This window comes from Delphinapterus leucas, chromosome 19 (assembly GCF_059928025.1).
Source record: "Delphinapterus leucas isolate spDelLeu-1000000601 "Yukka" chromosome 19, BTC_Dleu_Yukka2, whole genome shotgun sequence".
NCBI classification, from domain to species: Eukaryota; Metazoa; Chordata; class Mammalia; order Artiodactyla; family Monodontidae; genus Delphinapterus; species Delphinapterus leucas.
In genome coordinates, this window is record NC_143147.1 from 52,883,668 (window position 1) to 52,910,419 (window position 26,752).

The 26,752-nt window shown below is 44.4% G+C and overlaps 1 protein-coding gene across 1 annotated transcript; it reads right to left on the reverse strand.

The window, feature by feature from the left end:
- Positions 1 to 12,153: 12,153 nt before the first annotated feature.
- Positions 12,154 to 22,179, reverse strand: GJC1 (gap junction protein gamma 1). The gene is made up of 2 exons (XM_022565210.3): positions 20,545 to 22,179; positions 12,154 to 19,367 (listed from the first exon to the last, which is right to left on the reverse strand). The coding sequence occupies exon 2, from the start codon at positions 19,345 to 19,347 to the stop codon at positions 18,157 to 18,159; it is 1,191 nt and encodes a 396-aa protein (XP_022420918.1). The 5' UTR covers positions 19,348 to 19,367; positions 20,545 to 22,179; the 3' UTR covers positions 12,154 to 18,156.
- Between the last annotated feature and the right edge of the window lie 4,573 nt (positions 22,180 to 26,752).

Sequence of the window (26,752 nt, forward strand, 5' to 3'; positions counted from 1 at the left end):
AAGCAGACGGGAGATGAGTTAGGAAAGCATCTTACCAACAGGCAGAAGACCCAACTTGCCTTTTATGGTTGAAGCCAGAGCAGCCTGTCCTCACCTCCCAAGAGTCCAGAAAGCTGGATAAAACCGCTATCTGGTCCCAAGGGCACCGTGCTCTTGAGCCCGCAGAGAATTTTCTCTTTCCTCACTGTGCCCGGGGCAGGAAGGGGCTGAGCAAGGCCAAGGCTGGGAGTCCCTCCCCCACTGGGGGCCCAGTTTGAGCCAAGAACCTCCTCCTCCCATCCTCCCCTCCAGAGCGTTTTGGGCCTGCAGATATCTTGCTCTGAAAGTCCTGCCTGTTCAGGGGAAAGATAAGATGAGAGAGGTTGGGGCAAGGATGGAGGAACGGAAGGGTAGAGAAGAGATAAGGGGAGCAAGAAATAGCTGCAGTGGGCAAGGGCCTGGGGAGGGCGAGCAGCTAGAAGCTGCCGGAAGGGCAGGATTCCTAGGACCACCTCCACGTGCAGAGAGAGTAGGGCTCGGGGCAGTGCTGGCCTAAATTCCTGGTCCCCACCCTGTTCCGGCATCTCAATCCCCCAGCACATCTGCAACCTCTACCCCCAGACTCCCCCACTGCAGAAGGTCAGCGTTTTCCCCTTGGGTTCACGGGTGAGGCAGCCCGGCAAGAATCGCTCTCAAACCTCAGTCATGACCGGAAGTCTAGGTTTGCCCTCTCTTCTCTGTTCTGGGCTGGAAACCCTGCTTTTAACTTCATTGCTCTGCCTCTCAACTCTGCCAATCCCCGTGCATACCCCTTCTCAGTTCTGGGTCCGTGGTGACCTTCAAACTCGGTCTGATGTGTAGATACAGCTGACACTTCAGGTAGTGAAAAGTGTGGCTGCCGACAGGCACTGGCGGAGGACTCGGGAGGCCCAGCACTTGGCTCTTGTAGGTCAGCGCTCAGCCTCAGGCCCAACCCGGAGCCCCACATGTTACCTGCGAGGGTGCACAGAGGTGCAGGAGGCCACGGAGCAGGCGCAGGGGAGGGGGGTGGGCAGCGGGAATGCCGGGGAGGTAGCGCCTCTGATGCCAGCGCACTTCCCATCTGCCCAGGTGCCAGGCTCTGTAGGCTGGAATGGAACAATTAGATCTGGTCCAAACAGATAATCTGAAAAGTACAGACATCCCCCGTTTTCTGAAAGTTCACTTTATGCCCCTTTGCTTTTACAAGAGACCTACATTAGTACCTGTTTTCTTAGCTGAAAGAAATTCGAAGAGGATTTTTACTTCTATTAAAAAAGATGGGGCTTCCCTGGTGGCGCAGTGGTTGAGAGTCCACCTGCCAATGCAGGGGACACGGGTTCATGCCCCGGTCCAGGAAGATCCCACATGCCGCGGAGCGGCTGGGCCTGTGAGCCATGGCCGCTGAGCCTGTGCATCCGGAGCCTGTGCTCCGCAACGGGAGAGGCCGCAGCAGTGAGAGGCCCGTGTACCGCAAAAAGGGCTTCCCTGGTGGCGCAGTAGATAGGAGTCTGCCTGCCAGTGCAGGGGACACAGGTTCTATCCCTGGTCTGGGAAGATCCCACATGCCGTGGAGCAACTAAGCCCGTGCGCCACAACTACTGAGCCTGCGCTCTAGAGCCCACGAGCCACAACTACTGAGCCCGCGCGCCACAACTACTGAAGCCCGTGAGCTCTAGAGCCCATGCTCTGCAGCAAGAGAAGCCACCACAATGAGAAGCTCGTGCACCGCAAGGAAGAGTAGCCCCCACTGGCCACAACTAGAGAAAGTCCGCGTGCAGCAGCAAAGACGCAACGCAGCCAAAAATAAATAAATAAAATTTAAAAAAGAAAAAAGATGAAAGGCGAAAATAGCGTTCAGCATGTTTGCAACAGCCCTTATAGAGGCCTCGAGCACCCCAAGCAGAGAGAGTGGCACTGCCAAGCTCCTTCCCCAAGAACCACACTCAGCACCAAGCTGCCAATGCACTGTGAGCTTTGGTGCTTTATCGTGTTATTTTGTGCGTTCGTTAGCAGGATGTATCCTAAGGTAATTGCTTCTTTGCTGTACTCCATTTTGGCTTATGAAGGTTCTCCTAGGAACGCTCTACTTTCAGATGGTGGGGGAAACCTGTACTTACTTGGGTTTCAGAACATGTCAGGCAGTTCTGGTAGAGTGGTGCCTAAAGAGTGTGACGTGGAACCAGAAATTAAACTTACTGTGAAGACCACCTATTGCAGAACTTCCCTGGCGGTCCGGTGGTTAAGCCTCCGCGCTTTCACTGCTGGGGGTGCCGATTCCATCCCTGGTCGGGGAACTAAGATCCTGCATGCCTAATGGTGCAGCTAAAATTAAAAAAAAAAAAGACCACCTATTGCAAGGAATTCCCAGGTATCTGATTTTTCAAAAGTAGAAACAAAAAAGCAGATAAAATCACTGTCCCAGACTGTCTCTGAGTCTCACTCCCTAAACCAGCACCCACCTGTTGAGGATTTCTGGGTGAATCATGGGTGCAGATTTCAACTCCCTGTTCTATTTATTCAGGCTAATGTGTGGGTCCCCTTGGTGCCCTCATGAGTTGGAGGTGGCCGGGATGGAGAGCTGGGGACGTTAGCACCTTGAATTTGCTCAGAGCTTCCTTGTGGAGTTGAAGAAATGATTACAAATTCATTCTGGCTCATCCCAGTGTCCAACAGAATTGAATGCAGCCCACAGAAACAAGCTATGTATGTATTTTAAAATTTTCTAGTAGCCCCATTAAAAAAAGAAACAGGCAAAGTTAATATTAATGCATTTTACTAAATCCAGTATATCCCAAATAATCTCAATTCAACATGTAATCAACAAAATCACTGAGATGTTATATTGGGTTTGGGGTTTTTGGGGGGGTTCATTTGTTTTTTGCCCTCTGCCTTTGAAATCGGGAATGTATTTTCACTTAAAGCACATCTTAGTTTGGACCAGTGGAGTTTCAAGTGCTCAACTGCTACCTGTGTCCAGTGGCTCCCAGAGCGGACAGCGTAGGTTCAGAAAATAACTAACATTACTAAGTTGCAATATCTAAACCCAGGCAACTTGGAAATCAGGCAAGGACAGAAGAGAGGAAACAAATTACAGCAAGAAAGACTTGGATCAGCTGCAGTAGACAAGATCTCGTGAATGAGGTCAGAGGGATCCTGTGTGTACCTTTCTAGAAGGCGAGAGAGAGGCTAGGATGACTTTGGCAGGGTTGGGGAATTTTTTCTTTTTCTTATAAATTTATTTATTTTGTCTTTGTTGCAGTGCGGGGGCTTCTCATTGTGGTGGCTTCTCTTGTTGCGGAGTATGGGCTCTAGGTGCATGGGCTTCAGTAGTTGTGGCTCACGGGCTCTAGAGCGCAGGGTCAGTAGTTGTGGCGCACGGGCTTAGTTGCTCCACGGCGGACCGGGGCACAAACCCGTGTCCCCTGCACTGGCAGGCGGATTCTTAACCACTGCACCGCCAGGGAAGTCCCAGGATTGGGGAATTTTAACTTAACCTAGATTGAGAGATCTAAATGTGTCCTGCCCTCAGAGCGGCTCTGGCCCCCGGGCACTTGCTGTAGGTACAGTCAGACTTCTATCAACCTGTTCAGAAGGTCAGCGGGAGACAGGCAGCCCCGGCCCCGAGGCTCAGTGCTGATGACAACTCTTCTTGCCGAAAGGACTTCAAGGGCTGTCAGTAATGGCTTCAGCTTCAACATTTGGCCTTTGAAGATGGAGATTAATTCTCATTTCTTAAGATGCTACAGATACATTTAAGGGAGTGAGATCTCTGCACCCCAGGCTCACACAGACCCCCAGGAGCTCCCGCCAAGCCCAGGAACCCTCCGCACCCCAACCTTAGCTCCACATTCACAGTGGCTCTTCAGGCCTCCTGGTGTTGAAAGCAAGGTGGGAAATAAACGTCAATCGGTGCTGTGGTTCAAACTATCACTGTTCTTTTATGACCTTACAACCTGGACGCCATCCCTGGTGACAGTTCCTGAAAGGTGTGGCGACAGCCCTTGGGGCAGGAGTCCTCAGGAGGACTTGCTGTCGCCTGAACTTGGGAGAATTATCTCCCTACTTCCTGAACTTGATGAGGCTGTGAAGCCCTGGATCCCATCCCCCACGCTGCATTCCAGCTCAGCTGTAAGGAGATGAGGCACACTTGGTCCCCCAGAATGCCAACAGAGCATCCCTGATGCTGGACTGCCCTTTGCTCTTGCAAAGAGCTCTTCACAAAAAAAAAAAAAAAAGAGCTCTTCACGTGGTCCGTCTGACCACGAATTGAGACCCAGCCTGACCCACCCCCCGGGAAGTGACGCCGGCCGTGTTCGGTACACTCACGGCCCCAGGGCAGCCCGGACCACTGGGCTCAGGCCTCGCGCCCCCACTGCCGTCTTGGGCTCTGAAGTGTTACCTGCTGCTCCCTGCAGTTCCCCACCCCGGCCCCTCAGGGACAGTCCTGGCCTTCAGCCACCTGAACCCCTGCCCACTTGGCAGCCTACATGCTTCCTGACAAGTGTCTGACCAACTGCCAACCTCTATTCTCCCCAAGAGCTGTCTGCTCCTCCCTGGCAGCTGGAGTGCCCACTTGGGTTTAAAAATAAACTCATGCTCTGCCTTTCTTCAGCCTGACCCCTGTAACTTCCTCCAGGTTAAGCCTGATCCTGGCAGCTGCTGAAAGTACGGGGCCTCCATCACCCCAGAGGCCACCGCAGGAACGTGTTCCAGCGTCTCCACTGAGGACAGACCGTATGAAGTTTGTCCCAGAAAACTCTGTTTTGTCATGAGATGATTGTCAGTTCTCTGGGGGTCATTCCCAGGTTGAGGTGTGGTTGAGGGCACAGGGGTAGGGTGGTGGGAAGCAGGGCTGATCTTAGGGGGAGAGAGACTCTCAGGCTTGCCCAGGTTGACATCATTACAAAACCGTAGTCTCGAAAACAACCTAAATGTCCATCGACAGATGAATGGATAAAGGAGATGTGGTACATATATACAATGGGATACTACTCGGCCATAAAAAAGAATGAAATAATGCCATTTGCAGCAACACGGATGCAACTAGAGATTATCATACTAAGTGAAGTAAGTCAGAAAGAGAAAGAGAAATACAATATGACATCACTTATATGTGGAATCTAAAATATGACACAAATGAACCTATGTACGAAACAGAAACAGACTCTCGGACATAGAGAACAGACCTGTGGTTGCCAAGGGGGAGGGGATTGGAGAAGCGATGGGGTGGGAGATTGGGGTTAGCAGACATAAGCTATTATGTATGGAATGGATAAACAATAAGGTCCTCCTGTATAGCACACAGAGCTATATTCAGTATCCTATGATAAACCATAATGGAAAAGAATAAAAAAAGAATACATATATGTATAATTGAATCGCTTTGCTGTACAGCAGAAATTAACACAACATTGTAAATCAACTCTACTTCAATTAAAGAAATAGGTAAAATTTAAAAAACCAAAACCAAAAAAAACACAGTAGTCTCCCACCTCAGCTGGGTGCTCACAGCGGCAGCACAGGCACACCTGCATTTGCCTGGTCGATGCTTTCCTCTCCCCGTCACTTAATCCCACCTCCTTTGCTCCCGACAAACTCATCCCATCCCACCCCTTCTCACCCAGATAACCACAAGCCTCCTACTTCACTCTCAAACTGAAACCCCACTCTTAAGCCCTACCAGGGTCCCACTTGCATTCTTACCAGTGTTCTTGAGTCCTTCCTCCCAAAGGTCAATCCCTCTTTACCTAGAACCACAACCCCCCCACCTTCTCAGGACATCATTCTGCCATTAATTTTTATTTTTTTTTAAGTTTTACTTATTTATTTATTTTAGTTGCGGCACGTGGGATCTTCGTTGCAGCACGTGAATTCTTAGTTGCGGCATGCATGTGGGATCTAGTTCTCCGACCAGGGATCAAACCTGGGCCCCCTGCATTGGGAGCGCAGAGTCCTACCCACTGGACCACCAGGGAAGTCCCCATTCTGTCATTTACTAATCCTCTCCCCTGATGTCTTCTACTTCTTTCCAAACTCAAGACCTTTCCATCTTTAAAAACAAAACCACCACCACCAGAACACCCCTGGCTACCAGCCCTGAATCTTCACAGCCACACTTCTTTTTTTCTTTTTTTTTAATAAATTTATGTATTTATTTATTTTTGGCTGTGTTGGGTCTTCATCGCTGCACGCGGGCTTGTTGCGGTGCGCAGGCTTCTCATTGTGGTGGCTCCTCTTGTTGTGGAGCGTGGGCTCTAGGCACAAGGGCTTCAGTAGTTGTGGCACCACAGCCACACTTCTTGATAGAATTGGCTGCTCCTACCATCACATTTCCTCATCAATCATCCAGGGCTTCCCTGGTGGCGCAGTGGTTGAGAGTCCACCTGCCGATGCAGGGGAAACGGGTTCGTGCCCCTGTCCGGGAAGATCCCACGTGCCGCGGAGCGGCTGGGCCCGTGAGCCATGGCCGCTGAGCCTGCGCGTCCGGAGCCTGTGCTCCGCAACGGGAGAGGCCACAACAGTGAGAGGCCCACGTACCGCAAAAAAAAAAAAAAAATCATCCAGTCCTTGGGGCAAACACTGGAGGTTGTCAACTCCAAATCCATCTCCTTCTCTATCCCATCATCCGGACCCTGGCAACGGCCAACTCCACTCCTCCAGCCACGCCCTCTCCAGTCGCTCCTCAACGCGGAGCTCTGGCTCACCTGCCTGTTCCCTACGTGCCTTTCCAGCTCACTTCAAGTCCACCTTCCCCCTAGACTCCAACCTTGGGAATCTCTTTCAGTCTCTTGAAGTTTTTCAGGACCTTCTCCCCATTTATGACGTGACCCTCATTTTATCCAGCTAACTCCTATTCATCATTTAGGTCTCAATGGATGTGGCTTGCTCCAGAAAGACACCTGGGTTGGGTGTCTCCCCCACATGTTCTTGGAACACTTGTTCTCCTTCCTAGATCAGAGCACTCAGCACACTCCATCACACTAGCCTGTCCACGCATGCTTCCCACCCCTCCAGACAGCATCAGCTCCATGACGGGTGGGCAGAGCCTGCCTTTCACAGTATCATATTCCCAGCACGTAATCTGATGCCTGCAATATTCATGGTGCTTAGTGTTTGTCAAGTAAAAAAAAGCAGTGCCTCCAAAGACTAAACTGGCCTGGATTGGATGGTTGTGCACTGGGCTAGGGAAAAAAATAGGAAACATACAACTGGACCTGAAAATCCAGACTGGCTCACAACTGTCCTGCTTTTTTGGTTTTTTTTTGTTTTTCTCGGCCACACAGTGGAGTCTTAACCACTGGCCCACCAGGGGAGCCCCTGTCGTGTTGAACTGGGGTTTAATCTGGAATGTGAATGATCTTTGGGGTGTGAGAGCAAAACAGTTTCATTTGAGACATACCCCACAGCAGGTGTTCACTGTGGAAATTTCTTCCCCAATGCACAACAGAAAGAATAACTGACTTGTTACTGTAAAAAAGAATTGGGATTATATTCCCAATCCCACACCCTCTCCCTCAACCATATTTCCTCTGAGCCTTTCCAGGTTTATTGGTGGAAACACCATTCGTCCCACCAAGTATCCTCATGTATGAAGCTTTAGAACTCACAGCCCCTAGTTAGTAAGGGCTTACAGTGGGCCGGGCACTGGTGCAGCATCTCAGGTGATACACTCACCAAATACAGGTCTATTTTAGCCCCACTTGACAGATAAGGAAACCCAGCCTTAGAGGACACGCCCCCTTGAACCCACTATGTTGCTTGTAACGTTCATCTGACCCTGTTAACTTTGATGTAAAGCTCCTATTTTCTACAACTCTGTAAAGGCACTCAGGGAGTCTCGTTTTCTGTCTTTTTGCAACTTCTGCAGAGTTTTTTCCTATGTGGGGTTACCTAACATCCTTGTTGGGGAGGACACTAATACATGACACCCTGTGCAGTTGCCGTGGCCCAGAGCGGAGACGGTGGAGCTATGAGGTAGAACAGGCCTGCTGCTCCAACACAAGAGCCGGCCACTAGCTTCAGAGGATCTCCATGGGTTCTTCCCTTTTCTGAGTAATTCATAAACTTCAAAGATTTATAGTGTTTACTTACTAAAATACTTGCCCAGCCCCTCCAGGAGCTTCAGGGGAAAGAATAAAAGAAAAAAATCCTAATAATCAGTGTTGTTGAAAGGGGGATGGAGACTAAAATCTTGTTTATTCAGACAGAACTGCAGAGTCAGGAAATGAGAGGGACTTGAGAAAGTATCTGTCCAACTTCCCGCTTGATTCCTGCTGCAAAACCCCCAGTTTAGCCTTCGTGTGAATTACAATGATGGGAAACACACCACCTCAAAACCCTAGAGATTCTTTATCAGAAAACTTAAATTGTAACCACCTTCTGCCTCCCTCTGATTCCTCCTTACTGGTGTCCTCTTATCTTCCTAGGACTGTCCTTTTTTTTTTTTCGTCCCGCTGCATGCGGGATCTTAGTTCCCTGACCAGGGATCGATCCGGTGTCCCCTGCGGTAGAATCCCAGAGTCCTAACCACTGGACCACCACGGAATTCCTAGGCGAGTCCTTTAACTGCGAGGACTGCTCCTACTTCCCCAGTGCAAGTCTTCTCTCCCTCAAGCTAAAGATCCTTTCAGATACCTTAAGTGCCCTTCACGGGCCAGGGACCCAGGTCTTGCCCTGTCCTGTTATTCTCCTCTGGACATGCCCCAACCTACCCATGTTCCTCCTAAAGCACGTTGCCCAGAAACAGAGAAGACTCCAGTGTCACGACCAGTACAGCCAGAGCAGTGGGCCCAATACCATCCTTGATGAGGAAACCTCACTTCTACAGAAGCAGTAACTGTGCTCTGATCAGACCACATCAGAAATGCGTATTTACTGGCCTTCATCTTACCATGATTTGGCCTAAATCTGTAGATGTTAAATCTGAGAAAGTTTTGGGGGCTAAATTTAATAATAGCTTTTAGTTTTTAGGAAAGAGCCAAAACTACATGTCAATCCTTGTTCAGAGGATGTATTATACGAAGACACTAGAAATTACGAAATTACGCTCGGAGAGACAGCTGAAGACCCCCCATCAAGCACCTGCATGGTCTTCGCTTTTCGTAAGCGCTTGCAAATTCACTTCTGGGAAGCTCTCTCTCCTGTTCTCGAGAACACGGTGTTGAGGGTTGCTAGGAGCATAAAGTATAAAACTGAAGGCATCCAGCAAAGCAGGTCTACAAATGCTAGTGTGAAAAGTGCTCCAAGATGTAGGAAGTGAAAAAATAAGACATGGAGGTGTCTATAGGATGACACCTCATACATAGACTGATATACGCACAGGAGAAACCTGTGCAGAACTCACAAAAACAGACCAGCATTTACACTTGGGGAGAAAAACTATTGGGAAAGGGATATTTACTCTTCACCCACTTAACACATTTTGGTACATTGAATTTTTGTTTGTTTTTGTTTTTTTCTTCTTTTGCGGTACACGGGCCTCACTGTTGTGGCCTCTCCCGCTGCGGAGCACAGCTCCGGACGCGCAGGCCCAGTGGCCATGGCTCACGGGCCCAGCCGTTCTGCGGCACGTGGGATCCTCCCGGACCGGGGCACGAACCCGTGTCCCTTGCATTGGCAGGCAGACTCTCAACCACTGCACCACCAGGGAAGCCCCGGTACTTTGAATTTGTAAGACATGTGCACGTGTATTACTTTTTAAAAAATATATAAATGTACGTATTTATTTATTTTTGGCTGCGTTGGATCTTTGTTGCCATGCACGGGCTTTCTCCAGTTGCGGCGAGCGGGGGCTACTCTTCGTTGTGGTGCATGGGCTTCTCATTGCGGTGGCTTCTCTTGCTGTGGACCACGGGCTCTAGGCACACGGGCTCAGTAGCTGTGGCTTGCAGGCTCTAGAGCGCAGGCTCAGTTGTTGTGGCACATGGGCTTAGTTGCCCTGCGGCATGTGGGCTCTTAGTTCCCTGATCAAATGCATGTCCCCTGCACTGGAAGGTGGATTCTTAACCACTGGACCCAGGGAAGTCCCTACTCTTCCTACTCTTCTAGCTATTTCCTGGGATCATAGCCAACAACTCAAAGGGCTGGCTTGAGCAGCTGCTCACTGCCTAGGGTCAATTAAGATAAAGGAAAAGCAGTTCCTACCCCACACTATGTGTCTTCTGGGTCAACAAGCCCCCCAAAGCAGACCACTGGAACTAAACACCATAATCACAAGCTGGTCTATAATCACAACTGGTTCAAAAGCTGTAGCTCAGGCTTCCCTGGTGGCGCAGTGGTTAAGAATCCGCCTGCCAATGCAGGGGACACGGGTTTGAGCCCTGGTCCGGGAAGATCCCACATGCCACGGAGCAACTAAGCCCGTGCGCCAAAACTACCGAGCCCGCGCTCTAGAGCCCGTGCTCCACAAGAGAAGCCGCCGCAATGAGAAGCCCGTACACCACAACGAAGAGTAACCCCCGCTCGCCGCAACTAGAGAAAGCCCGTGTGCAGCAACAAAGACCCAACGCAGCCAACAATAAATTTATATTTTAAAAAAAAGCTGTAGCTCCTTTGTCTGTGATCATTTCCCCATTTGAATGTGAAGTAAACAATCCACTGACAATTTGCACTCACTCTGTTTCCAGGGCTTTTGGCATTAAAAGTGTCTTACGGAGCCCAAATCCTTGTGCAGACCCCTCTGCAGTCAGAAGTTGAGGCCTGTCATTGCTCTCTACAGCACCTGGGTACAGGATCGAACATCAGTCTCTGCCTGCTGGGCAGAAGCCACAGCTGCAACACGCTTTCAGGAAAATGGGCCAGGCTGAAGGAGCTCCCTGTCAGTGTTTTTCAATGTTTCCAGGGCAAAGATAAAATTTCACTTTCACGGGACTGACTGTACAAACTAAAAATAAAATTGAAAAAAGCTATCTAGTTCTGTATCATTTTTCCCCATGGTCAGGTCCCATTCAGGTCACTGGCTATGCACCGAAATCGGTTATGAACAGTTGCTTGGTTCTGCCTTGCCTGGAGTTTAAGGCTGTCAGCCAGCCCATACCCTGTGTGATGGCCCCGCAGAGCAGAGCAGACAAGGATACTTGGGGGAGGTTTGGCCGAGGGTAAAGAGGGAATCCGGTCAGCTTTTCCTTGAGGCACTAGCAGTGGGCTTCCATAGGTTTTCTTTCACAATCCCTGAATCTCGTTTAAAGTAGGCATAGCATGTCAAGGGCAGGGCAAGGAAGTGCCGTGCCATTTCCTCAGGATTGAGAGGGCAGGAGAGAAAACCAACTGACAGCGGATGCGTGTTACCATGTCATCATCTTTTTCCTTTTGTTTTCCAACCCTGAGTCACTTCCTATTTCTAATTTCCTCAAAGATGTTATAAAATGTAGGGTGGAGAAACTCCAAAGTAAAGACACCAAACTCGTTCATATACAAGGTGGGATGGTTCTTGGTCTAGTCATAGTCATAAGCCAGAAGTCCTGAGTGCATATTGGAGGATGTTTTGAAAATTTATGCTTGTGGGGGAGGGATAAATTGGGAGATTGGAATTGACATACACACACTACTATATATAAAACAGATAACTAATAAGAACCTAGTGTATAGCACAAGGAACTCTTCTCAATACTCTGTAATGACCCATATGGGAAAAGAATCTAAAAAAGAGTGGATATATGTGAACGTATAACTGATTCGCTTTGCTGTACAGCAGAAACACATTTTAAATCAACTATACTCCAATAAAAAACACTTATGTTTAAACATCTAGTTGGAGACAGCATTCTTCCCAGCGGCCCCCGCCCCTCCCCCAAATCACTTACGGACTAACCCACTGATTCCAGATGAGAGTCTGCAGTCCTCCACTCCAGACAGCCATCAACCTGAGCTGGCACGTGAGATGACATTCATGTGCTATGTCAGGTTTAAACCTCCTTGAACAGAGATCATTCAAAACAATCCCCCTCTCACTTTTATTCTGGCCCACATTTCATGTTTTCATTTTTTTCCTAAGTGGTTCTCAAACCTCAATATACATAAGAACTACCTAGAGAGAATTTTTGGGTGATGTCACTATTCTGTATCTTCCGGTGGTAGTTGCTCAATGCATGCATTTGTAACTATACACTAAAAAGGGTGAATTTTACATCATGTAAATTACACCTTAATAAAAGATTAAAAATCACCTGGAGAACTTATTAGTTCTTATTATAGGCCTCAGATGGGTCCAAGGAACCAACATCTTAATAGGAATTCCCTGTTACTTCTTCATAGGTGGTCCAAGGGTCACATCTGGAAAAAATGCTGTCAACACTGCAAGGTCCAGCCAGCTGGATCCACCCCCTGCCACAGTGAGAGCCCCACTAGTATCTGCTTCTGCACTTCGCTAGGAAAAGAACATAGGATGCTGGCTTAAGCCACTGCGCAATCAACGTGCAGACCTGGGTTCTGTTCTCAGCTCCGCCTCAACCCCCCATCCCTTATGCCCCTGTGTGACATGCTCCCAACTCGAAATAACTAAAGGAGGCAAACCCTAAAAGTATTACACGTTAAGATTGGTATAAGCCCTTAAAACCTTAGAAATATTGTTTTAATCTCTATGTAGCAAAGAAAACAGACTTTAACTTTGATGCAACACCTTTTCCAGGTACTAGTATCTGTTCTGATGGCAAATCTGCCAAAGAATCCACTTTCCGAACTAGCAGTGACTTAACAGCTCCAGCAGCTTTCAAACAGCTCACAAGTTTATTACCAAATATGGTTGGCTGACCAGTTTACAATCTGTGCCGCTGAGGGTGGGCTTGACGCATGACCTATTCTGTCACTCAGTCAGCTATTCTGTGTCTGGGGTAACAGAGGGCATTGTTGGAATAAATGCTACCCTCTCCTTAGCCCTCTCCCACATCCTCTATTCTCACAAAGTGGATTAGTCACACCAAGACTGGTCTACATCTGTGAGGAGCATCTTTCTCAGAAGGCACTCCTCTTCTCCAGGCCTCGAGAACCAAAGGGAGCCAGAGAGCGGGTATGTTGCCGGTTTCTGTGCTTAGACCTTAGCCTCCACCCTTAAGGCCACCTGCCCCTCCCAGATTGTGATGCCACAAACACGCCAAATCCTTTTAGCCACAGCCATCCCAGAGGAGTTCTAACCCAGCTATGAAAAAAGGGCATCTTTTGAGCCCAAACCTCTACTTGGAAAATTTCCTGCTCACGTATTTCCACTGAGATCAACTTACAGGTGAAGGTATGCGAAGAGATTTTCATATCAGGTTTTCTGTGTAAACCATTAAGCTCTCGGGCACTATTTGACACAAAGAACGGGGTAAAAATCCTGAATATGACACCTGGCAGTTGAGTTTTCAGGTTTGGAAAAAGATGCACAGACCACGAATGAATCTTCTAAACTGTATTTGGAACTGACAAAAACATCTGGAACTGACAAAAAATCTTCCTAGAGACAAGGCCCTCAGCAGAGTCTGTCCCCACCATAAAATTTTACATCAACTGTACAGAACAAAATTAGCAACGAGTGATCTTTGGCACTAGAATGGGTAACTCCTTAGCTGTTCATACAATATCCAAACTGCACATCACATGACATTAAATTGCTGGTTAACAGTTGAATTTTACATTTAAATTATCTTGAAAAGTTGGAAGTCCTAGCTAAGATTTTTGGTATCAATATGCTAATCATATCTAACACTTAGTGCCTGAGGTAGAGACTTCTGTAAGAGATTTATCGAAGAGAACACAATAGAGAGTACAGAAAAGAAAACCACTTCCAATCTTGGAATCATACAGCCAAATGTCTTTGCTGGTTCAGCAAGCCAACCCTGAAATGCAGAACTCTTACTTCTTTTATTTCTGTAGAGATTTTGCACGGGAGTAGGGCTTTCTTTTGTTTGGAATCTTGAATTTTGGAATACATGGATTGCTTCTTTCAAAAGTATGATTATTAACATGGAATGTGCATGAACCAAACTCACTTAACATCATTATTAAAAACAACAAAAACAACACAACTGCACATTAGGGACAACAAATAAAATCTTTTAAACTCTCCAGGATATGTGGCCAGAATGAGTGACAAGTATGCAAGTCAACCTAATGACTCTAACCTTTGATGGTAACTGTGGATTACTACAGATTTACGATATATAGGTGAGTTGAAATTTTATTTCCAAACTCTGCACTGTATAGGTGCAGGGGCTTTATTTTCAGGTGGTAAGACTCTTCGTGAAATTACATGATTTTATAAAGATAAAATTAATCTGACAACTGGAACCTTCCAATCAAAATGACCAGCAGCTGCGTATCTCTGACTTCAGGTACTTTTCTTCACAGTTGGGAAAGACCCTTCCTGTATAAAAAGGCATTTGTGAAGTAGGTTCAAGCATAACATACTTGCCTTTTATAAAAAACTGGCTGGCCAAAAATTTATCCTAAACTATAGGTATTATTTTTAGCAGTGTACTGTCTCTTAAATGAGACAGAAAACGTGAAGCCTAGACGTTTATAAGCGTAACGGGCAAAGCATAGGTATGACTAATAGGAATAACATTTAAGTCCATTCTTGGTATAAACTGCTTAGAGCAAGTTAAGTGTTTTAAACAATCACTGATTCCTGTGATAAAGAGCACTGAAGGACTTCTTACTACATCACATAGTTCTTTCACCTATTTTTTTTTTTGAAGCTCCAAGGTCAGACAAATGACCAATAATAATAGTTGGTTTTTTAATACTTTTTACCAGACGCTTTTTCTAACTACTTCATAACACTTCTGAGAGGTAAGTGGCTCCTGGAACTTGGAAAAGTAAAGTGAACTGCCTAGTCTCATACCATGAAGAAATGACAGTTAAGGTACCTAATGATGACGTTTTTCTTTTTAAAGATACAGGTGTCCTTCTAAAAGACAGATATGTGGGAGTCCTAACCTGTGAGAACCATTTTAGTTGGCAAAGTTCCTTTTTATCGAAAGTCTATAGACGTCAGTCAAGGAAAATCCCCAGACAAACTGACTTCAATGAAGTAACACGCTTGTGGTTTTAAATGAACAAATATAGAAACAGGCGACACTAAGGCATAAAGCAAAGAGGAAGCCACAAAATGAACAGTAACATTTCTTTAGGGGAAAATGTTATATAATTCTTCCCTCAAATTTGAACTAAGAAAAAAAGCCTATTTGTTTTACAGATCTCTTCTGAATAATTGTAACAAAGATGAACAAAGGACACACCACATCTGAATAAATCCAACTGTATTTTAAGGAATATAACATGTTGACCATATCCTGATTGTAGTCTGTGAAGGACTAAGCACTCAACTTCTATTTAGAGAAGCAAATGTCATACGACAGAGCATGTCATTTTTTGCGGTACGCGGGCCTCTCACTGTTGTGGCCTCTCCCATTGCGGAGCACAGGCTCCGGACGCGCAGGCTCAGCGGCCATGGCTCATGGGCCCAGCCGCTCTGTGGCATGTGGGATCTTCCCGGACCGGGGCACGAACCCGCGTCCCCTGCATCGGCAGGCGGACTCTCAACCACTGCGCCACCAGGGAAGCCCTACAGAGCATGTCTTATACAGCAATTCAAAGGAATGATTTTGATAGGGAAAAAAAAACCCTGCTGACAGGTGTTTTATACAAATACCTGCAAGTTCCAGAACAGTAACTGGAACAGTATTTTATAGACTCAATGTAGACCCAATTAATGGGTTAACAAGCTAGACACTGATAGGGCCGTTTTCTTAATGTAAGTCCATGACATGTTGTTAGGGGAGAATGGCCTTGGCAAACTCATATGTTCAAAGGCTGAAAGAAATGGACTAAGAAAGTAGTGAGAGTTGGGAAATCTATGTCATAATTAGAACTTTAGTGAGAGAATAAAAATAGACTTTAACACATGTGAAGTGACCCAGAATATCTTTCTATGTACTTGAGGAAGTTGAAGAATTATCCAGACACAAAAGATAACATTCTCATCAGAACAAGCCCAGATGAAACACCAGGGGCCCTATTTGTAGAAACTAAGTGGATGCTTCTGGCGCCGAATGTCTGCCTGGCATTTCTGCTTGACTCCTTCCCTCTCTCTCACTCAGATCCCCAACCCTTCCACTGGCAAAGCCACTCTGTTCTCCTTCAGACTCTGAATAGATGGATGTGAATGTATGTGTATTTTTTCTGTCCTTCAATTAAGAAATATACATGAAGTTCTACTGACATAAGAATTATTGGTAGCTCTTTATCTTAGCTGGCCTGAAGTATGAAGTATTTAAAATCTTCCCTGTTTTAGAATAATTATTTGAAATTCCTTATTAAACACTTGGTTTCAAGGAAACTGTGCAGGTCTATTAATTATCAAGGATCCATACATGTATAAATCATTTTCTGAAATTTCCCCTTCAGTCTCAAGGGAGTTTACCTTTTGCTTAAGTGTTTAGAGATCCTGAAGAACTTCTCTAGGCTAAAATTTACAGACTAAAAAAAGCAAAATAAAGGTAAATGCATGGTTAGAAGATAAGCTTAAATTTTCAACTGAGTGTCTTTTGCGGGGGGTGGAGGTGGGGGAGAAATGCAATGGAGAACAACAAAGAAAAAAAGAACTGCATACAGGACGCTGTTCTAAGAATAGAGAACTGACATTTAAAAATTAAGTCAAAAAAATAGCACTCTTGGAATTTCAATGTTGGAGGTGGCTTGCAATAACTTTCTGTTAGAAGAGAGTGAGATACCCAGAATGAAAGCTCCCTGGTGAAGCAAACACCGCTTCCTTTAAATCTTTACCAAGCTCTTACTCAGAAGCTCATAAACTGTAAGACAAATGATGTGAACATGACAGGAGAGCAAAGTTCTCCAACATAAGAGAAGGGCGAAAATGGCAATAAAATATTACTGCAAATTACGAGTGTTATGTGAACATTAATGCTTGTCATTAACAAATAGATATGCCTACAGCAAATAAATACTGAAATTCTCTTTCGGTCTATTTACAGATAGAATCCCAGGTCTGACTGGTCTTCCAGGCAGAAACCTACACTGGCAGAAATATGTAAATTATAAAAGTCCCATGGTGAATTATAAAAAATAAGGAATTTGAATTTAGGCCTTCTGCCATATGCAGTTTAAGGTAGCTTTGATTAATTTTTAGCCTAGAAGGGAATTTTCGTATTTTTACTGTTACCATATAAAAAAAGTATCCATCACTGGCTTCTTAAGAAAACAGAGAGGCAGGTTTTTGGATACAGATTTAAGGCAAATCAAACAGGTCCACAACTAAACATCTTATCAGGGCTTATTTCCCAGGAGTGCCTTTGTTTTGTGACAGAGGAATCTTAGAACAGTTCTAGCCAGGGTCTCCACACTGCTACTGGATGAGGACAGCTTTGTGCAACAGCCTTTTGAAAGAACTGACATTATATACACACCATCAAAGCATATACTGGCAAGGCTTGATATTTAAAGGACTTCTGCAGTGAATCACTTTATCTTCTTTGAAAACACAAATAGGTTTTCAAAGACTAGATACAAATCTGGACACATGAACGAGATTCAAAGATTTCTCAAGTCAAAGAGAGATCTCAACCTCCCTCTACTATGGACTTTCTTTCCAAGACTGAGAACTGATTCATCCTCCTCCGGCTCCTTACATAACTGAAATCTTCCCTGCAACACGAGAGGCACTTTTATTAGGTATGTAGCATCTATTAAAACTTTAAATCCAGGGTAGAATTTGCTGAACAAAGTAATAACACTAGCCTAATAGGCATTACCTTAAGGATTATTTCCCCTTTAATATAAAAGTATAACTACAGTGGTCCAATATACAAATACAAAGAAAAGTTTTCATACTAAAAAAAAAAAAATGTACCATAATACTGTACATACAAAAACTGTTCAACAAGAATGATTTAAATATATCTGTTCTTTTCCAGATCTGGAAGACACAAATGTAAAGTTCTGCAACTGTATTATTGCTGGAACATGTGTCCAGGAACACCGTGTTTCCCGTTCTTTCCCCCTGTCCCAGCCCCCACTTCAGAGTCCCCTGAGCTTGGATCATGAGCCAACAGCATCCCTGAAAATAACCAGAGCCGAATGTTTACTCAGTGGAAGTCGTTATTCTGTGAGCCGCTGCTTACTGTGAACTACGAAAAGCACAAGTTTTAAGCCCAGCCAAGGTTAAATCCAGACGGAGGTCTTCCCATCCCCCGATTTGCTACTAGCACTGCTTTTGTTGGACCCAGCCTTGGACCCCACTTTGGCTTTTTTGTCCCGGGGGCCATGGGGGTTGTTTTGGTGACTGTAGGCCTGGATTGCCAGATCCAGGCGTTCCTGAGCCATTTTGATTTCCCTCTGCAGGGTCTCCAGGTCAGCTGGGAGGTTGTCCTCATGGCTGCCGTACTGTTGTTCCTGGGCGATGTTGGCCTTGTTTTGCTTGTAGGCAATCTTAGCGTTGGACAGTTCGGTGTACTGGATTTGATCTGGTTTGACGGCAATGTTATAGCCAGGGGGAGCAGATGGTGTGTTCCAAGTGAAAGGATAATTATAAGCACCCGGATCTTCCATTTCCCTCCTTTTACTGTTTAGTGAGTCTCGAATTGTCCCAAACCCTAAATGAAGCATCTCCCAAATGTTAAGCAACAGGCAAAGGCCTGTGACACCATACATTATCAGGAGGAAGATGGTCTTCTCAGTGGGTCTGGAAATAAAGCAGTCTATCTTATGAGGGCAAGGAAGTCTGCTGCACACATAAAATGGGTGGACTTGGAAGCCATACAGGAAGTACTGCCCTATCAGAAAGCCCACCTCAAACGCGGTCCTTGCCAGCAGCTGCAGCACATAGATTTTCATGAGCCCGTCCTCCTGAATCCGGTGTCGGCCATCATGCTTAGGTTTAGATTGGTTCTGATCTTTATTTTCTTTTTCACTTTCTAATTCCATTTCTGGATACATCATGGGATCCTCTTCATGGTCCTCTTCTGTTTCTTCCAGAGCCCGGTGCTGTTTCCAACGCATTGCATAGGGTTTGCTCCGAGCAGCCTTCTTGTCTGCTTCACCGTGCTCCATTTTGGCAATCTTATGAATGGCGTAGCCCAGGTACATCACTGAGGGGGTGGCCACCAGGATGATCTGGAACACCCAGAAGCGCACGTGGGAGAGGGGTGCAAAGGCATCATAGCAGACGTTCTCGCAGCCTGGCTGCTCTGTGTTGCACACAAATTTGCTTTGCTCGTCGTAATAGATGGACTCTCCTCCTACAGCTGTAAGGACAATCCGGAAGACGATCAATACAGTGAGCCAGATCTTCCCCACGAACGTGGAGTGGTTGTGGATCTCCTCTAGCAGGCGAGTGAGGAAGCTCCAACTCATGGTGACTGAACTGGTTCACCCTGATAAAAATGAAAAAATACCAAAGGAAAATCAGCAAATATTAAAATCTTAATTTTTTCATTGATGATATCTCTAGGAACTACTTCTCTACATACTTGAAATTTATCTTCAAGGCTCATACTAGAATGGCTGTTAGAATAAATAGCACCTCACTCTCTATACTACCATCAGGTAGGACCATTCACCTCAGTCTAAGAGCACTGGTTTGGGCCTACAGGGTCCTAGGAAGTCTGATTAGTTTTCGTGTCTTCCTTAGCTTAAAAGGTAAAATTATATCTATCATTTGAGATATATATCTCAAAGTATACTGGATTTTTTTTTTTTTTTTTTTGCGGTACGCGGACCTCTCACTGCTGTGGCCTCTCCCGTGGCGGAGCACAGGCTCCGGACGCGCAGGCTCAGCGGCCATGGCTCACGGGCCCAGCCGCTCCGCGGCATGTGGGATCCTCCCGGACCGGGGCACGAACCCGTGTTCCCTGCATTGGCAGGTGGACTCTCAACCACTGCGCCACCAGGGAAGCCCTATACTGGATTTTTTACATACAGTATTATTTCATAAGACCTTCGAACTTTGTGGAATATAGATAAGAAAATAGCACAGAAGTATGGCTATTTGGTCACAGTAAGACTGCCACTGAGAACATAATGGGGACACCTGGGCTGGATGGACTCCATTGTGAAGAGGTACCTTATCAGGAAAGTTAAATTTTGGACCTGGTGACAAAGTATTAAAAAAGAATTAAGGAGATAGTACAGCTGCAAGTAACTGGCAAAGATCAAGAACTAAAATAAAAGACAGAAATAAACAAGGAAGACACTCCTGAGCTAGGCTGCATCACAGAGATTCTAGCATTCTGTATTATATTTCTGTATTTTGTTTATGGTAGAAGTTAAAAAATGCCTGTAGATTGAATTGTGAGGACATTAAAAATCCAATCAATAGACAAATCCACTTAAAACAGCATTTTGAAGGATAGTTTTATTCTGAGATTCTTAGATCTATGTCCAGAATCCAGGTAAAAACCATCAAATGAGATAATGTGTGTAAAATCCCTAATACAGCGCCTGCCACACAGCACACCTAGCGTTCCTCTCCTATCTTCCCTCTCTTGGTTTACTTCTGCAGATAATAGGTGATTATCAGCATCTCCAAAGAAATTTAAATATACTTTTTACCTGTTATCCAGAATTTCTGTTATCCAAAATTTTCTAAGAGAAATGATGTTTTGCTTACAAGTTTTCCAGATTCCCTCTGGAAGGGAAAAAGAAAAGAGAAGGTCATAAGTTTCCTCCCACAGAAAACAATAAATCACTAGGGTGCCATTTTCAGGGAGAAACAGTTTTCTATGTACCATAGGAATCAATCAGCATGAGATGGAAACAGACTTGAGTTTGAATATCACTGTTCTCTCTTCCTATACGTGGTAGGAGAAACTACCTAACAGTGACTCGAAGAGTCTTACGTCACTGTAGTCTAAGAAAATATGACAGGAAGATGAGTCATTGGTGAAAATCTGAAGCAGATGAACTCTGGCACCTATAGGAAAAAGCCAAAGTAGAAAATTTCACCAAATTTAAACTGGGTCACTAAAGGCCTTGCAAAAATCTTCACCCTGTGTGCTCTATTCCTGTTCTATTCTCTGGAGCAGCCAATACCTCTCTCAATGGGATCTGAGCAGCCAACTAGGAGCGAGCTGTTTAGTTAAAACACCCAACAGCTGGCTCTCAGTCATTGGGACACCCACATCCACAGAAGGTGACTTACAGACTCAACTGCTCACAGAAGGAAAACACCTGCATCTGTATTGTGATTAAAAACTATATATATAGGACAAATTACTGCTCATTATCAAGTTCTGCAAACTATGGAATAGCTATGGCCAAGAATCATCCACACTTACTATCATTTAATTTAATAAATGAATGTAAAACAATCCCTGAGTGTTCCAAGTTATTATGTGTTCAAAATAACTTAATAAAAAAGATACATCGAAAAAACTCAGAACAGTTCCCAAAAGGTCAATGAAGAAGAAGAAGAAAAGCTCAGGCATCTGCATAACATGCAAGTACGAAGATTCACATACAGAATCCAACCACACAAAGATCTCACCGTAGGACTTCAAGTACAACTCTTATTTCCAGCCCTGACGTAAAACTGAGCTCACCACTTCTCTCACTGCATACACAAGTTATAAAACCACACCACAAGAAGTAAATAATATGCAGTCTTTAAATGGTGATGTAAGCCATATTTCCAACACAGAACTCAATAATGATTCACGTCCACAAGTCCAGATTCACATTTTCCCCAAACGCCATATAGAGCTAAAGCATTTCCCTTAAAGCCTGAAATTCTATTTGTTCCAATAAGCCAAAATCATGAAAGTGCAATTGTTAATTAATTAGGAAGCTCATCCTCTACACTGCCATCCATACCGAAAACAAATGGGTACCTTTTTAATAATTATTGCTATGAAATAATTTCTCAACAGTTCAGGGGGAAATTAGTGACAAACCCTTCAAAGCTTATAAGTTATAAAGCAGCCACTTAAACACACCCAGAAATACACACTGCATACTGGTTAAGCTGTAGGCCTAGACAATGATGAACCCTTAGAGCCTGGTTTTCCGTGGGTACTTTTAAGTGCCATAGCACCCTATACCTGAACCTTGAGTATAAATGATGTGTAAAGTAATGTAGCTTCAGCATCTCATAAAATGGGTGACGGGTGATTTTCTTTCTGAAATAACCATGGGCTTCCTAATCAAATGGCAGCATCACCACTGTGGGTCTACTGAGCTGTCAGTAGGTTTTTCTTTGATACTCTTCCCTTTCCAAATCCCTTTCTTCTCCTTGTAAGCATTAAGAGAAAGGCTTAAGTATCAGAGTAGACTCCTCCAATTTGGGGGGTGGGGTGGAAAGGGGAAGAGGGAGGGAGGGTGTGAGAGAGGAGAAAAAACTGAATGAGTAGAATGGTGGGTTCTGGAATTGACATTTCTAAGCAAAAACGTGTCACTGCCAAGTGTGGTCTTGCTTTGTTCTTGCTCCACTAAAATTCCCTTTTCTCAGAAACATTTTTTTGCTCTCCTACCAGAAGCCTAAGATTCAGAACACAGTCTTCTCTGACTTCCTTGTTTCAGCAAACAGACTTGGTTATAGAGTAGGGAGTGAGAGCATGCAATTAACCTGTGAACAGCTCTCGTGAAAAAATAAAAATCATTTCCGTACTCTATGAATGGAAAATATGGGAGCAAGTGATGAGTGGTGCTGAGAGGTAGGGGGATGCCAAACACCTAAATATTTTTTGCCAATCAGGAAAGCCAACTGATTTAGTATTTTGACACTTAATGTCTTCTTGAATATATCCTTTATACTTTGGTTGAATTTATCTATAGACAAATTCTAGGAAGTGCTATTATCAGGACACAAGAAATGTAAGTCTGCGTGGTTTTTGCTCTGTACTGTCATTTGACTTTCTACAAAGGTCTTAGCAGTTTACAATGCCTGGCAATGAATGAGTACAATTTTACCTCAACCTCATCAGCACTGTCTGTTATGCTACTTTGCTAGGTGTAAAATGGTATTTCAAAATTATGTCAATTTGTATGTTTTTAATACAGCTGGATACCCTTCCCCTATATTCCTCCTTCTTTGTGAACTATTTCTATCCTTTTGCCCATTTATCTGCAGAATGTATTCTTAATACAGTACAGACATCAATCATTTGACATTTAATAGGATTCTCAATTCTCTCTCCACCCCCCAACACATACTGAAGAAAATCATGTCTGCTTTTATAACATTTACTGGACAGAAATCAAATGTGCTATTTTTAGTCTGCTTTCCAAATAACTTTCAAATCTACCTTGTCTTACACTAGAAAATAGAATTTTAAAAATTACTTGGTATCAACACGGTAATAAATTAAGTAATCCCCTCCCAAATTATTTATATTTGAAGAGCTTTCTATTAGCTACATCCTAACAGGATCAAGTCAAAGTTTACTGCATGTCTAAAACTCAGGATCTTTGAAGATTAAATATAAAAGCTCATTATTTGGATTATCTCTGGAGGTGGATTATATGATTAGATCTATTTTAAAGATGAAGAAATGAGGTCCAGAAAGTTTATAAAATTTGCCCGAGATCATCCAGGTATTAAGAGGTGAAACTAGAATCTGAAGTCAGCCAGTCTTGTTCCAGTCTCAGCTTTTAACTACTAGTAAAGAATTACATTCCAGATGAGGTAGAACTATGTACAGGCCCCATGTGAATACAGAGGAGGGCACCTCACCCCAATCTTTGGAATCTGAATTAAACTAAATAATAAACTCACAAAGATGAAAGGTGGGGGGTTAGTTCTGCTGCCAAAAGAAATTGGAAAAAAAAAAATCAAAGGGGGAAATTTCAGGGTTTAAGATCTTACACATAGAATGAATTGAAAGTTAAAACAAAACAAAACCCCCCAAAACAAACAACAACAAAACATAAAACCCAAAAAGAACTCCAAGGTTGTTTCTTGGCAGTTGGAAGGGAAGAACAAACTAGAAAAATGGTATCTTCAACAAAAATGTTTTTTTTTTTCACTAAGAAGGATAACTTCTTTGAGCATTGAGAAAAGTGACACAGAAGGTGGTAAATTTAGTTCAGGGGTGAAAATGCTTGTAAAAGGGTAGATACAAAGATGGTATACATATGAAGTGCTCAGAACTGTGCCTGGTCTCAAGGCAAGCACCATTATTACCATCACTACCAGTGTTGCTGCAACTTTTTGTCTTACCACCTCAACTGTACTGGGAGCCCCTAGATGTTAGACACATCTTTTATCTCTGCTTCCCTAGCATCTGAGCCCGATGATTGGCCATTTTTTAAAAAAATTAATTACCTTATTTATTTATTTTTGGCTGTGTTGGGTCTTCATTGCTGCACGCAGGCTTTCTCTAGTTGCCGTGAGCCGGGGCTACTCTTCATTGTGGTGCGCGGGCTTCTCATTGCGGTGGCTTCTCTAGTTGCGGAGCACAGGCTCTAGGCGCACGGGCTTCAGTAGTTGTGGCACGTGGGCTCAGTAGTTGTGGTTGCTCCGCGGCATGTGGGATCTTCTCGGACCAGGGCTTGAAACCGAGTCCCCTGCATTGGCAGGGGGATTCTTAACCACTGTGCCACCAGAGAAGTCCCTGATTGGCCATTTTAAGTGCTAAATAAACATTTGACAAACAAACGAATAAATGCATTCCTATCGGATTTGCCTTACATTTTTCACTGCAATCTCTTCTCTCTCTCTCTCTTTTTTTCCTCCTAGATTCCCACTGCATCAGCCTGTCCAAAAATGGAATAAGCAGCCTCATGAAGCAGTGAACCCTGGTATAAATGCAGCAGGGAGGGTAAAGGGATATAAAGGGAGGTGTCTGTACTTCACTGAAATCTATAAAATGTGACACCAATGATGGCAATACATTATGTATGTACAGTGTAATACCTAAAACAACCACTAAAAAAGCACACAGAGAGACTTCCCTGGTGGTGCAGTGGTTAAGAATCTGCCTGTCAATGCAGGGGATATGGGTTCTAGCCCTGATTGGGGAAGACCCCACATGCCACAGAGCAACTAAGCCCACGCACCACGACTACTGAGCCTGCGCTCTAGAGCCCACGAGCCACAACTACTGAAGCCCACGAGCCACAACTACTGAAGCCCACGTGCCTAGAGCCCGTGCAGTGCAACAAGAGAAGCCACCGCACCACAACGAAGAGTAGCCCCTGCTCGCCACAACTACAGAAAGCCCACGCGCAGCAACGAAGACCCAATGCAGCCAAAAATAAATAAATAAATTTAAAAAAAGAAAAGAAAAGAATAACCATACCTAGTGTTGGTGAGGATGCGGAGAAACTGGTACTCTCATACAAGTAGGAATGTAAAATAGCATAATCACTTTGGAAAATGGTCTGGCAGTTTCTTAGAAGTTAAACATATACCAACTATACGATCCAGCCATTCTGCTCCTAGGCAAGAAGTAAAACCGTATGTCTATAAAATGACTTGCACATAAATGTTCACAACAATTTTATCTGTAATAGCCAAAACCTGGAAACAACACAAATGCCCATCAGCAGGTTGATGAGTAAACAAATTGTGGTACACTCACACAGTGGTATAATACTCAGGAACAAAACGCACAGCATGGATGAATCTCCAAACAATTAGACCAAATGAAAGAAGTCAGGCAAAAAGAAAAAGGCACACACTGTATGATTCCATTTATATAAAATTCTAGAAAATGCAAACTAATCTATAATGACATAAAGCACGTCAGTGGTTGCCTATGGATGAGTTGGGGGTGGGAAGCAATGAGGGACTGGCCAGCCTGATATCAAACTCTCATGGCTATTATTTTTCAGTTTCTACTTCTGTCTTACTTTTCCTTTTCCAAACTTCTAAATACATATCCTGATTTTTGTCCTATCTTATTAGCCTCCTTTTCAGTGCTCTTTGCTGGTTCTTCCACCAGAATCCAAGCTGGAAATGATGTCCCACTTTGCGCCAACATCTCCCTGAAACTTCAGACTTGAAATTCATCTGCTACTCAACATCTTCAAGTCTCGGATGTCTAATAGGCACCTGAAATTTAACATAACCCAAACCAATCCTCCCATCCTCCAAAGAGCTACTCTTACTCTGTCTGCAGTTTTCCCAAACTCAGTAAGTAGTTTCGCCATTCATGCAGTTTTTTAGGCCAAAACCTTCAAGGCAACCTCACTCCTTTTTCTCACTCCATAGGCAAACTATACCAGCAAATCCTGTCAGTTCTATCTTCAAAATATACCCACAATCCAACCACTTCTTTCCACCTCCACTGCCATCAACTCTGATCCAAGCCCCCTTCAACTCTAACCAAGATTATTGTAAAAACAAGAGTCTTCTAATTGGTCCCCTAGCTTATGCTCTTATGCCTCTCAAATCTCTTCTCCAAAAAGCAACCAGAGTAAAGCTTTTAGAAAGTAAGTCAGATCATGTCCCTCTTCTGCTCAAAACTCTCTCAGAACAAAACCCAAAGTCTTTACTATAGCCTACAAGGTCCTTTATCATACAGCTACGAGCACACTTCCGGTCTCATCACCTTCCATTCTCCCTCTTGCTCATTACGATTTAGGGATATCTACATCCTCACTATTCCTCTCTGATCATACCAATCATGCCATACTTTTGCCTCAAGATTTCTGTACTTGCTATTTTCACCGCTGTGAACTTTTTTATTTCATAGATATTAGCAGAACACTCTCATTTCATTCAAGTCTGCTCAAAAGTCATCTCCTTAACTTTCCTCAGACCACTTTCCTAAAATAACATCTGTCATTCTCTAGCCCCTTTAATTTTCTTTATAGCACT

What these genes read in the sequence shown, in the direction of transcription:
- GJC1 (XM_022565210.3), bottom strand. Translation starts at nt 19,347, where the DNA reads ATGAGTTGGAGCTTCCTCACTCGCCTGCTAGAGGAGATCCACAACCAC.